The sequence below is a fragment of the Bolinopsis microptera genome, chromosome 6 (genome assembly GCF_026151205.1).
Source record: "Bolinopsis microptera isolate Bmic1 chromosome 6, MBARI_Bmic_1.0, whole genome shotgun sequence".
NCBI classification, from domain to species: domain Eukaryota; kingdom Metazoa; phylum Ctenophora; class Tentaculata; order Lobata; family Bolinopsidae; genus Bolinopsis; species Bolinopsis microptera.
Window position 1 is genome coordinate 3,896,280 of NC_087077.1, and position 14,439 is coordinate 3,910,718.

General features: G+C 38.4%; 1 protein-coding gene across 7 annotated transcripts in view; it reads left to right on the plus strand.

Moving 5' to 3' along the window:
• The window catches only part of LOC134816403 (transient receptor potential-gamma protein-like), a 40,722-nt gene that overhangs the window by 18,725 nt on the left and 7,558 nt on the right, over positions 1–14,439 (plus strand). For 2 of the 7 annotated variants that reach the window (XM_063825235.1, XM_063825234.1), the window contains exons 1-2: positions 1,423–1,699; positions 10,353–10,430. In XM_063825235.1, coding sequence (XP_063681305.1) covers positions 1,577–1,699; positions 10,353–10,430 — 201 coding nt within the window. In that variant the 5' untranslated portion in view covers positions 1,423–1,576. Of the gene's footprint in view, positions 1–1,422; positions 1,700–6,756; positions 7,607–10,352; positions 10,431–12,736; positions 12,973–14,439 lie in introns of those variants that run through there. The other 5 variants (XM_063825238.1, XM_063825236.1, XM_063825233.1 and 2 more) reach the window with 4 other exon arrangements.

The window sequence follows — 14,439 nt, forward strand, 5'->3', positions numbered from 1 at the left end:
TTGAACTTAATTTCAAAATACTTTGGATTTCTCCTTTCCGTTTTATTTATTTATTTGTCTAAGTGGTGACTTTTCAAATATACTACAGATACTTGATGGTGCTACTCCCATATAAACCTTGTGCATCAAAGTTAGACAGCTTTTAGCAATGAGATTAGGAAGAGCCAAAATTCCTATTTTGTTGAAGATGGATTTTGTGTGAGATGGTAGTTTACGTTTTTCTTTGTCGTAAAAATAGTTATGATATTCTGAATCAGTGGCACGAATAGCTTTCTTTTGAGCAGAGAATAAATACTGAATGGAATTTAAAAATTTAGTACCCCAAACAGTAGCGCATGATACAGATGAGATTTAATTAAGCTATTTTATAGCATTTTTTAAGCTTTATTGGGAATGGAACTTTAAGTTTCATCATAACGCCAGCATTTCTAGATATTTTAGTCTTTAACTGTTTAATGTGCTAATTTTTGAGTCAATTATGACATCTAAAAATCGTTCATGTTCACTTTTCACCAGTCGCTGTCCTTCTATACTAATATTTATATCCTCTGGTAATCTGTTAGTGAATATCATGTATTTAGTTTTGCCTACATTAGGTTTAATGCCGTTGTTTTTAACCCATGTCTGTACAGTATTTAAAATTCTGTTTGCACGCATGTTCAGTTCAGTGTACGTGTCGGCAGAAACGATGATGTTTGCATCATCAGCGAAGAAAATATAATGGGCTATATCGCTTACATTTGCAAGGTCGTTTATTTAAATAATGAACAATATAGGACCAAGAATGGACCCTTGAGGAACTCCATGTTCCAGCCCCATTTTTTCTGAACTGCAAACGTTGACGTGAACATACTGTTTCCGGTTAGTTAGATAAGACCCAAACCAGGATAAGCTGAGGCCTCTTAAGCCATTGTGCTCCAGCTTATGTAGCAGTATCTCACTGTCTATTAGGTCAAATGCCTTGGAAAAGTCAAGAAGCAGTAATGCTGACACTTGCTTTCTTTCTAGAGCTTTCTTTAAGTTAAACTGGGCTTCAAGCAACGCATGTTCACAACTGTGACCCGATCTAAAACCAAATTGCGACGCATATAGAATATTACGTGATTTTAAGTGCTTTACTAAACGTGCATGCATTACTTTTTCGAATATCTTTGAGAAGCAGGACAAAAGCGAGATTGGTCTGTAGTTTGTAATTTCGCTGCGCAATCCTCCTTTATGGAGTGCCTCATTCATATTGAAGGCATACCTAATCCAAAACGTGAGATTTGATCATGCTTTCTTGATTATCTCTTACAAAAAGTCCACACTTGCAGACGATATCTGTTCACGATTTCAAGTCTCCTCAAATATTTGGACAAGGTTGATCGTTAGTACCGAATCATATCGTCGACAACTGAAACCACCGTTAATTCCCACAGCAATGATATCCTCGCATTCCTACGACGGGTGTCTTCGTGTTCTGAGCGAGGACGGGGTTTCCTCTCCTGACTCCACTGTGGATCCTCTAGAGAGACCTGGAAGAGACAAGCCCACCTCCCTAGACCTTACCACAGCCAGGAGACTCAAGAGCGGAGCTATGACTCTGGGCAGACTGCCAGAGTCCAGTATACGAATCAATATACAAGATAACTTCGTGTTCGATAGACCGAATTCTCTGTCTACGAGTAGTTTGGACCACATTCCTTCACCAGCTAAACTAGTAAGATATCTGAACAAAACCAATTTCCCAACCACCAGACTATGTCTGTTTGCAAAATTTCTGACAAAAAATGGAATAATGAAACCCAATTATGACCGGTCAATGCTGTATAGAGAGACCTGGTTAATTGGGGATATTAAGTGTTATTGTGCTCAAACAATTGCTCCTGTGAGAAGTGATGTCTTCTTTTGAATCCTGCGCATACATACGACAGATAATGATTACTTCATAGCTGCTCATTTTACACACTGACCGACTTTTTTTCTACTTAACACCATTCGTTCTTTTATTTCGTTATATACTCGTCACTTTGTCGTCACTTTCTTGCCATGATATCATCAAATCCCCCTCTCTGCCTTGTTATTTCCGCTCCGTTTGACGCCATGAAGGGAAGGTACTCGCCGACCTCCCCCTATCTTGGATTAAGAAACAATGTGGTTGTTAAAGCCTCGGAATCAAGATACAGGGAAGAAATGGACTCGGATGGTAGTAGTATAACAAGTGTGAGTTAATTATTTCATTTCGAAATTTTCTGTCTATTTTATTGGGTGCATCAGATGAGAACTAACAGTAACGCTTAATTATATTAAGAGAGCGTCAAAAAATGACGTCACTTCTTAATTTGGGCGATTTTCAAAACGTGGCGAAAGATAACAAGGGAGTCCGTATCTAACTAGGATTAGTATCATTAACATGATATCAAACTATACTTCAATTTAATTCTCTAATTGTAACATAAAATCTGACACGTTTACTCCTGGAAGGCACAGGCTGAAATACAAACTGTGTACAAACTGTGTGGTTCAAAATTAATTAAGTTTTTCTGTACGACATATTTAGCAAATTTATGATAATTAATGCAGAAGTTCTCCAATTTCCTTACTTCTTGAAGTCCAGGCGGCGAAAACATAGACTTCATACCATACTGACTGCAGCACCTGAACAGTAAATAAAGTGTACTCCCGCGTTCCTTAAGGAATTACTGATTTGGATACAGTTAATTGCTAGGTAATGACTGCACTTGATCCAGGATGAATTGGTGCAATTAGGAGTCTTATCAGTTGGGCTTGTTTGGCGTGACAGTAAAACCTATTAGTCGGGGAGGAATGTGGCTAATTTGACGGAAATTTTAGGTTTCCATTTTATATCACGCAATTGTATCGACAATAAATTATCGTGAGTTAGTTATGTGCGCTTTATAGTTGGTGTGCGGCTCTGGTAGGTTAATGCGCAGAACAAATGCCATTGTTTGTCCTGTACTCCGTCATTCTAGCTTTCTAGTTGTACAAGTTTTGCTGACGTTTTGCCTTTTTTTGATATTTTGTTGAGTTGGTCCCTTGGGTCGCTGCTCGAAGCTAATTGGTCCCTTGGGTCGCTGCTCGAAGCTAATTGGTCCCTTGGGTCGCTGCTCGAAGCTAATTGGTCCCTTGGGTCGCTGCTCGAAGCTAATTGGTTGATGAATGTCAAGATCAATATATCTCTCCACCATTATATGAATCTGCATGGTCCAAATGAATCCGGTACAATGATTGATAATACGTTGATGGACGCTACGCAGCATGTCCTCGGCCCACAGAGAAACAGGAGGACCTTTTCGTCTGAACAAATTAATAGGAGTCCTTGAATTAGCTTTATTTCTGCGACCAAACTTTGCTATAACTCCATTCATACATAAATTGAGCAACTTTTCAAGGATTAAGCAGACTTTTACCATACAAGTTGTGGGCAGATAGACAAATTTTTGAAGTATGCCAAATAAACCCACAAAAATTGCTCGCATTGTTGAAGTTATGTCAGTGTTTACTATGGCAATTTATCGTTCTTTGCCAAGAAACAATTCCCTAAACGATCTTAGTGCAACAGTGACCTGTAAATAGTCGCCATACAAGTAATATGCTGTCATCTTGTCACATGCATAGTAAACACAAATAACAATATGCTCCATTATGAAGTTTTTATTGAAATTAACTGAAGTCATCATCTGTTTTAGTAGTACCCTGCATAACCTCAAAGCTTCCTTTAACGATCTCAAACCGGAGATGGAATCCGGAAAACCAAGAACGCATATCTTGATTGGCAGATCATGCCTCACATTCTTGCGGAAACATCCTCCACTTGTCGACTAGTTTAACAGTAATGTTTGTATACAACTCCGTTAATTGGTCCAGTGACGTGCACCATCCCTCTGTGAATTAATCCTAATCTCTGACCATCATTAGGATGCGGTATTCGGATCACGTGACTTATCTAGGATCACGTGACTTATCTAGGATCATACTGCTCACTTTTCAAATACCAGCTCGTGGTACGAGACCACAGTCGCCACATATATTGCTATGAGTATGGTTTCTGCTGCATTGTTTACAAGCACAGAGCTGATCTGTCAAACCAACACTCTGTAGTCCGCTACAAACCAGCACTCTGTAGTCCGCTACAGCCATCATTCACTTTGTTAGACTGAAACGGCTGCTTACTGCACATAACCCAGTCTCTCTTCTTGTAAGTTGTACACGTGTCAGTCTCTTCTCTTTAGTAAGTTTCCTCGCCCCCTTGTTTGCGGTTAGACGACTTGTTTCCTCCGCAAGACGCCGGAATGTCGCTCAGCAGGGTTCCGGCCAACAGAGTCTCGACCAAGAGACGGAGAGCGACCGTCACTATGATGAGCATGGAGTTGGTAGGTGGAGCTGTCTAACTTCAGCACTTAACAATCAATACGTGTTTTTCACATTCTATCACGTGTTTTTCGCATTTTATCACGTGTTTTTCGCATTTTAATTTTATCACGCGTTTTTCACATTTTATCACGTGTTTTTCACGGTTTTATCACTTGTTTTTCACGGTATTATCACTTGTTTTTCACGGTTTTATCACGTGTTTTCACGGTTTTATCACGTGTTTTTCACGGTTTTATCACGTGTTTTTCACGGTTTTATCACGTGTTTTTTCACGGTTTTATCACGTGTTTTTCACGGTTTTATCACGTGTTTTTCACGGTTTTATCACGTGTTTTTCACGGTTTTATCACTTGTTTTTCACGGTATTATCACGTGTTTTTCACGGTTTTATCACGTGTTTTCACGGTTTTATCACTTGTTTTTTACGGTTTTATCACGTGTTTTTCACGGTTTTATCACGTGTTTTTCACATTTTATCACGTGTTTTTCACATTTTATCACGTGTTTTTCACGGTTTTATCACGGACTAGAAAACTCAAAACACTGGTACTACAATTTTTGGTTGATCTGCGATTGAAACCTACATCAGAATTCAGAACCTCTGTTCCAATATTTTTGTCATTCATGGTGAAAAGTTCACACAATTCATATATAAAAAATTTTGTCACATTTTTTGTCATTCATCCCACAATTTTCAAGAAACACGTCGAAAATATCGTGCTCATAATTGTAATCTTAACACAATGTAATCTTAACACAATGCATGATATATCTAATGCATAACATATCTAATGTATATATGAACAGTAATCAAGTGAGAGCGCTATAATTAGCACTTATTATCTAGGATCTCCTAACCTCCTATAATATCCAGTGTCGAGTACACATTATCTAATGTCGTATCTATCGTACCGTGTCGTGTCGTGTAATTGGTAAAGTAAACGTTTTGCAATATGTCGAGTTTATCCACAGTTGATTTCATTATCATAAACACTCCGAACATGGAGGCCCTGGAGGATGGAAGGTTCCAAGTAAGTTATATTTACTATAAATTTGTTTACAAGTAAGTTATATTTACTATAAATTTGTAAGTAAGTTCCAAGTAAGTTATGTTTACTATAAATTTGTTTACTAGGCGGCGCTCAGCCCGTCATTCCGCCAAATCTCTACTCTATGATTATGAACATAAATATAATAGCCTGGGGTCCCCAGGTAATACATTTGTAAGTATAAAGTTGTAAGTATAAGTTATAAATAAGTGAGACAAAATTCTGCTATTTTTTATAAGGGTACCTGTTAGGTAGGTGTTCCTTTACCTTTCTGGGCAGCCTGTCAATACATTATTTTACAGGAATTCTCTAAATGATCGGTCAGAGCCGCTTTATAGTACCTGCTGTTGATCGTGCTCTGTGCATTTCTCTTGCTCTGGTTACAAAAACTTTCATTTGGTTTTCTTGTTAACACCACGTATACATTTGTTTGCATTTGTAATTTTTTTACTACGAACTCAGTCAGGATGATAATTTATTAAGTTTATATTGGAAATTCTACAGTGTAGATGCATCTTTAAATGCTTCATTTTCACGATCTGTGTCAATAATTAGACTTCACACGAACATTCCAGATATACAGTTGTCTCTCTTCCCTTTGTACGATACATTTCTTTGAAGTCCACCATGTACACACCCTTTAAACAAACCGTAGATATAAGAATTGGGGGTGTAACATTGCATCGTTAAGTTCTTTAATTTCATACAAAGTACGTGCTTATACAAAATTACAAATACATATTTTTAAATTATTACAAATACATAATTTCAAATTATTACAAATACATATTTTCTTGCTGGTAAGTAGTGAGTAATTAAGTAAGCTGATGTAAAGTTCCAAGTCACGTGACATTGATCACAAAACCTTATTAAAGTCAGTATAACCACCAAACATCAGATTCGTAACCCTAAATATGTACATATTAACATATGGGCATGGCACAATCTGTTTCTAATACTCACAATCCGGCACATAATTAAGTTTACTTGCCATAAGATTTAAGAATATAATATCAAACTTCTACACTCTACAATCATATGCTTGATAAGATTTATATACATGATGATGATCGATGATCTCATCTAATCCAATTTCTGGGGTGTCAGAATGTTGAAAATATTAGAAATATGTGTGTAACAACATGCTGGACCGCAGCTTCTAGAGCGGGACAAACGTCCGGTATCCAATACCTGCAGAGCGCGCACTCGCTGATTCCATTAGCTCGCAGAATTGTATCGGGTAAAGAGTGTGATGACATCACACACCGCCCTGTATTAACATTAAAAACTAATTACACTCACTCTCTCTGTGTTTGTTCTGCGTGCTGTTAGTGTTACAACTCCTTCTAACTCCCGTTAACATTAGCTCCCTCTTCACATTTTGTTTTGTTGTTCCCACTATACTGCTATTCTATGTGATTAGTTGAATTGCTGGACACTCAGCACTATATGGCTGATACACATTGTTTAGCTCCGGTATTTTAGCTCCATATTGGACATTGTTTTAGACATGTGTTAGACTTGTATTATAGAAGTCACTTTTCTTAGTTTTCAAATTCGTTCCCGCTCGAGATCTACATTCCATTTAATGCAGTTTATTAGTTTATTAGTAGCCGCCTATTCCAACACATCTTGTATAGTAGTACAATCTGATAATTTGTTTAGTTACTGATCAGTGTCGTTAGTTAGTATATTCTCCGCCGGACACGTCTTAGTGCGACTAAAGTGCGACTTAGTGCGGCTAAGTGCGACTAAAGCCCTGTTTATATTACAAAACCTTCCAGTTTATGTCAGATATATCGCGAAGTCCCGGAAGCAGGAAATCCATTCCGAAGATATTTCTGACTAGGACAGAATCGGATGTAATTGGTACGGGAATACTTCCAGTCACTGCGGAGCAGGTTCCGCTAGTTAACCTCGAGCCTGATGGTCTGGTTGAAAACAACAAGCCGGAACGAGATTATGACGTCAAGCGACACAGTGTGACGTCATCGCTGATAGACGGGCACTTGTCTGAGGAGGAGGAAGCTGTGCTGGATGAGTTGGATCAGGTGTTGGGAGCAGGACAGGATACTATCAGGATAGACTCGCTAGATATTGATATTTCCACTGCGTATACCTTCAAGGGAGGTGAGACGGGGTCTTCTAGTCCCTTGATGAGCGCTTTGAGGTCCATCGGGAAGGTTTATACATTTTTAGTTTTATTGTCTTTGTTTAATTACAGTTCTCCCCTTTTACTTCATATCATGACGTTCCTGTTCTAGGCACACTTCATTGAGTGGCTATATGACTCATCCACGACGTCGATTCTAAGTCATCGATTACTTTTTGTCAGACATCAACTGTTCCGACATTGACTCATCTACGTCATCGATTACTTTTTGTCGGACATCAACTGTTCCGACATAGTGCTACTCCAAGTAGTTCCCTGTTCTGTACAATACTTTAACAGCCTAACACTTGTTACGTTTATGAACAGGACTCTCCTGAGGTGTTTACTGGTAATGATGTCTGATTCCAAAAATAGTAATCTACCTTAACCCTATACTTATCTCTACCTGCAGCATTGAGGCATATTCATAAAAGAGCTTAACTGGTAGATTCGCTTGATTGTTAGTACAGTGAAAGGTTATATGAAATAAAATGTATGCTTTAAATGAGATGTCAGATAAGCATTACTTCTATAACTTATATAAGTTTGCATATCTAAAATGTAGGTTTAAAACCTTTAGTAACCTTTAAAGATCAATTTGATTATGTAATACGAATCCAAGTTTTATTACTTGTACCTTGAAAACTGGGTTACACGACGTCGTTTATTCCGTTAAACAAGAAGCCATAGTATATCAAATTACATGTAAATGTTTCATAAAATTTTAGAAAGCCGATAGTTAATCCAATTATAAGTTCTCGAAAGCCGATAGCTATTCTAAAAATACAGTTCTCAGTTAACTGTGGCTACTCCAGAATGGCTGTCTTGATACCCAATATAATCTAGGAAATCCAACTTTCCACAACTTTCCACAGTGCAGTTTAGAGGCGGTTAAACTCCCCGGTTAGTTAGCCTTGCATGTAGGGGAGACATTTCAACACTTCTTATATCTGGAAAACGTGTTTTATAACTTTACCTCCACTTTACCTCCACTTTACCTCCACTTTACCTCCACTTTACTTCCACTTTACCTCCACTTTACCTCCACTTTACTTCCACCTTACCTCCACTTTACTTCCACTTTACCTCCACTTTACCTCCACTTTACTTCCACTTTACCTCCACTTTACTTCCACTTTACCTCCACTTTACCTCCACTTTACTTCCACTTTACCTCCACTTTACTTCCACTTTACCTCCACTTTACTTCCACTTTACTTCCACTTTACTTCCACTTTACCTCCACTTTACTTCCACCTTACCTCCACTTTACTTCCACTTTACTTCCACTTTACTTCCACTTTACCTCCACTTTACTTCCACCTTACCTCCACTTTACCTCCACTTTACTTCCACTTTACTTCCACTTTACTTCCACTTTACCTCCACTTTACCTCTACTTTACTTCCACTTTACCTCAACTTTTCTTCCACTTTACCTCCACTTTACCTCCACTTTACTTCCACTTTACCTCCACTTTACCTCCACTTAACCTCCACTTTACCTCCACTTTACCTCATGCCAGGAATATCGCTCTTCTTCAATTCTGCGGCCTCTATAACGATTAGCGTGTTATTCACGTTACAAGTTAAGATGACAACTGGAAGCACTTAATATTGAAATTCTAACTGTGACTCCCTCTAGTCATTAGGCCGCCTCACAGTATCACACCATTATGAAGAGTTTATTGTATACACTAAGACGTTCTGTGCGGGGGGGGGGTCATACACTTAGTACCTGATCCCCCCCCCCCCCCCCCCCCCCGCAAAACTTTGAAAATGTTCGTCGGAATATTGCTGTTTTTTATTGCTTTTTTCGATCACACAATGCATTTGAAAATGATCGCAGCTAAGGTATGTATTAAAATTTTTGGATAGGTTACCAGCGAGACTAAAATGACAAATATATTGATATTTTCTTTGATGTTAAACTCAACGACATTTAGAATATTCAGAGTCATCAAACATTTCAATTAATATTTTGAAACTGTTCACATCCAGTGACGAAAATATCAAATATTTTAAGAAGCACTACCAACACATACCCAGATATAGATATATACATAGTGGAGATATTCCAGCATTTGTAAAAAGATTACATTCAGATTGTACGACTTGTTGTACAAAGTGGAAGATTGAACAGAAAAACCAAAATAATCGCCTGAACTATTACATGTATGACTTCCCTCGCGGAACTGAATTCTGTCCTCTATTTCCAGAAACGTTTACAATATCATCTACTCACCTTTAAATTGCAGTGTACCCCCGTTATACCTGATCCCCCCTACCTGATCCAATAACAGACTATTTATTATTTCCTTGGAACTGTATGTTAGTTGTGTGTACAGCTGTGTATGATAAACTTATTGCTGTATTTCACTTGTTCCCTCAGTCTACTGACCTCTCTATGAGTTTAAAAAGAAATGCACACAAAAAAGTACGTGATAAGTAAGAATAATCTCACACGTGCAGCTGGCAGCACTTACATAGTTACCATAGCGACCAGAACTCACATACCACGTACGGGTTGTGTCTGATAAACGTGGTGTGGCACGTACAAATACTGCTGCGTTACTTTTATATTTTCTGATGTCTGTAATAACCAGCTCTGTATATTAAATCCCTGTTTTATTATTTGGAATTTTGTTACAGATCTGATCATATAGGAGTCCTGTCTCAGTATTTGCTGTCTGATCTAACGCTGTATTGTTCTAGCGTTGTAGTTTGTACTTTGTACACTAGTTATAGTACTTTGTTTTTTACCTACTTTTATTTCAGCAATCGTCAGTGGCAAACCAGATGAAGAAGCTAATCTCAAAAGGAAGTCTGCTCAGTAATGACGACGGTAGGGACAAGGTGGGTAATTCTCATTCTGCAGTTAGTTCTACAGTTAGTTACACTGACTATAACAGTTAGTTGTACAATTAGTTAACTCTATTTCCTCCTGATTGTTCGTAGAAATGTTGCTCATCTTGCATTAACCTGCAGTAGTCTTAGTTTGTAAGAACATTGCGCGGCTCCAAGAAAATGTGGCTCCAAGTTAATTGAGTCACTCCAATATGCTACGGTTTTATGTATGTTCCGTTCTTAGTCTGTACAGATTTCTGGTTCGTTAATGAACTACTATACAACTACGGGGATAGTTGAGGACACATTCTCTGCAACTTTCCACATTTTCGCACCGAAATTGCTTTGGAATAAACGTTCATTATAAATAAATGTTATAAACGTTCATTAGTAAACGTTCATTGAAAGCGTATCAGTAATCTTTGCTCTTGTTTTGTCGCTCATGTTGGTCATTATAATGTAATTCTTCTTTAACAATATTCATTGTATGCAAATTATGGTAGGTATAGTCGTTAGTTTTCAAGGAAAATGACAATTTTTTTCCCTACTCTTGCCGAAGGCAAAAAGATCGTAGGGAATAAGTAATCGGGTTTAGATATATGAGGTGGCCCGACGGTCCTACGTTGACGACAAAAGTCTGCTCCTTCGCAATATAGACCATTCCCCTATAATTATGTGTATTGGAAGCGTTTGTTATGCTGCGCGCGACGCTAGCCATGTGTTAATTGATTACAGTGAAGTTCCTCCTTCGCAAAGTTATTTTCCGCAATTTTCTGGATTCATTTATTGTTGATGCGCGCGGCACTACATTGGTCAAATAAATCGTCAATTTTTACCATGCGTGAATCCCACTCATTTATTAAAAACAAAGTATGTAAATATGTTGCACTTTTTCCGGTCACACTTTTCACTCGAAATAATTAATGGTACAACTACAAGATACAAGTACATCGTAGGGAAAATTGATCGTGCGTGGTTTAACCGCGGCGAAATTCTTGTTTAAAAGGTTTCTTCTCTGAACTATAGATCGCACTTATCACAATCACCAGTGAAGTGTAAACTATACTGCCTACCCATTGTCTCTAGTATCCAGCACGTTTTGGAGCTGAATGATCGCTGAACTGATCGAGTATAATATGTTTGGTATCATTATCTAGTACTATGATACTATAATTAGTAATTAGTAATTAGATAATTAGTAAGTGATAAAGGTTGGCAAGTCCTTATTGTCCAGGTTATAGGATTTCACGTCATTAAGGTTTCGGGATTGTATTTTCTTCCACAACTGTTGTACTGTATAATATATAATAGTACAACATACATTATGTATAATGCAACATAACATACTTTATAATGTATATACATTATACGTTTATTTTTGCCATACTTTATCCTCCCACTATCCAACGACTGAAAATCCTGATGCCTATATTTAGAGATTATCAAAGATATAAGTCATCAAAACATGAATCATGTCTCAGCTCAGAATTCCTATGTTTTGGCTTCTCGGCTGAAGGAGGCTTTTAAGAGTCTTCCCTACCAGCCGGCTAATGGGCAGCCCACGTACATATAATTCGAAACGGCTATCAAACAAGTTTTAATACTTTCAACACTACTATGTATAATAACAAATAATTTGAGTATTATTATGTATATGATAATTAAATACTTTAACGAGGTACGGCTAGTCCACATCCTGGCTCCATAATATGAAGGCTTTAATTCTAAATGAAAAGCTCGGAGAAGCATATCCACAAGTGTTATAGTAAGAGTAACACTTGTGTAACACTCAGTTGTTATGTTTCAACTTTCAACTATCATCGGATCAATCCTGAAGTCCTCATTAACATAATTTCTGGCTCCTTATATCTTGACGGCTAGCTTCCAGAACCCTACTTTAAAAAGAATAAACATTTCAATCTTTAACAAATCCACCAGCAACTGACTATGTCATACCTTAACCAATGTAAAACCTGTAGTGGCTTCCTGGTAAAACAACCCGGCTCTGTTTTAGTGCGTTTTAGCAATGAGGTGACTCTGTTGTAGCACTAATGAGGTGAGGTACAGGCAATCTAATATTAGCTGTAAAGCAGCACGCTCCACACCCGGCAGTAGTTAGTAAAGTGTTAGTAAAGTGTTGGTAAAGTGCCACTAGTGTACAAGGTAAGGTATAAAGAATGCAGGCTGTTAACAGTTATCTAACTACTACCCACTGTTAACAGTCATCCTACCCCAGGCACTGAGCTTCCCATAAACAACAAGTATAACTCAGCTACATTCTCACTATTTCTCCAACATTGTTCCTCGTTTTTTGTACACTTTGTTGTAGTAGTATCCGGTTTCCCTTAGCTCTGAGCTTTCTTGTAGGGCTGCTCGGTTCGTGTGTCTGGTGAGAAAAGAAGGGTGTCAGAAACCCACGTGACACCACTGTGACACCACTGTGGAGGTTAAGATGACTATGAGGCTGAGTAACCTACAAAGGATGCAGACTGCAGTTATGGGGTCACTACAAAACTTGGTGACTGCAGGAGGGACGCCAGATAATAACACGGTAAACATTAACTAGGTTTAGACTTTAGTGAGCTGATGCTGCTTTGAAGCTAATAATAACTGTAGCTAATTCTAGTAAAGAGGGACTGTTCAGCTCTCTCATCACTACATGAAGCATAGTTTGTTTTATTACGTCATTTTCTCCACTTTAATATCAAAGTGTCATCATGACAAGATCACAAAGTCTAGAATGACACTCGTTTGCAGTTATAGTATGTAATAGCACTCGCAGCTCGCTCTGTACTTGCAGCTCACTCTGCACTCGTTTGCAGTTCCTGTTAGTACTCCCTGCTCTAGTCGCGCTCTAGTCGCACTCGGCACTTGACAGTTGTCTGGGGCACCGCGCGGCTCTAGTCGCACTCGGCACTTGACAGTTGTCTGGGGCACTCGCGGCTTTTGTTTGTCGTGTCCCGCACCGACCGGTATGTGGCTGTATCCACAAGTCAGATAAGTCTGATAAGTGTTTGTGGAGGGTTGTATACAATCTGATGTGCTCAATAGCCGTAACACATTCCTTAACTATCGATATTGTCAAACAGTTCACCTCCTCTTCTGAACACTGCAGACCTTTACAGTGTCAAGCCCCGTTAACAATACATTCGCACATATTTTGACTCAAATTATCTTTGATTAGATTGAATATACTTGACTGCATACCGCGGTGCTAGTATACCATGATTTCTATATAGAATTCAGCGCCTCCTCGACACTCTAAATAGTATACAACTCGGAGACAGAGGCCTTTCCCCATATCTTTTAGCACAATATCCTTTGTAGCTGATAATATATAGCGGACCTATTTTCCTTCTCCCAATTCTAGCTGCCACACTTGCCACATGCCACAAGTGATTTCATCGCTGCATATTGCGAGACATTCCTCGTCTCTAACAGCTGCCTGTCTTGCAACACCAGTATTAATGGTGTTTTTGTGCGCTATTCATTGTTTTATTGTCTAGACTGTAGAGTGGGTGGATGGAGAAGAGTCGGATGCTATCAGGGTGGAGAAGGGTTAAAGTGGTCCTCAGCTCTATCCAGAACATTGCTGGCAACAGCAAGGACAATGAGTTTCAATATTTGGTGGGTTTGCAGGTTCAACTGTGTTAGCCTATAATCCAAAGTTTATTTTAACACTTTACAGCCTTCTCAAAATTAAATTTTTCCCGGAAGTATTTTTGGGCTAAAATTTACGTTAAAATTTCCCAATTAAAACTGGGAAGGAGGGGCTCAGCTTTAGTACAATCATATAGGAGTAGAGCACAGTGTGACCTTAAAAGAGAAACTAACAGTTAGACTCAGAGCACTACACAACACATTTCTCTTTATAATCCTCATACTGTAAATATCCTTTGCGTATCAAACAACTGTAATTGCCTAGCTTTGTCGCTTTCTCGCAGATATCAAAGGCACCAAACAGAGCTAGTCTTGTACGTACGTGACAACTGACAACCCTTCTTTTTATTCACTTAAT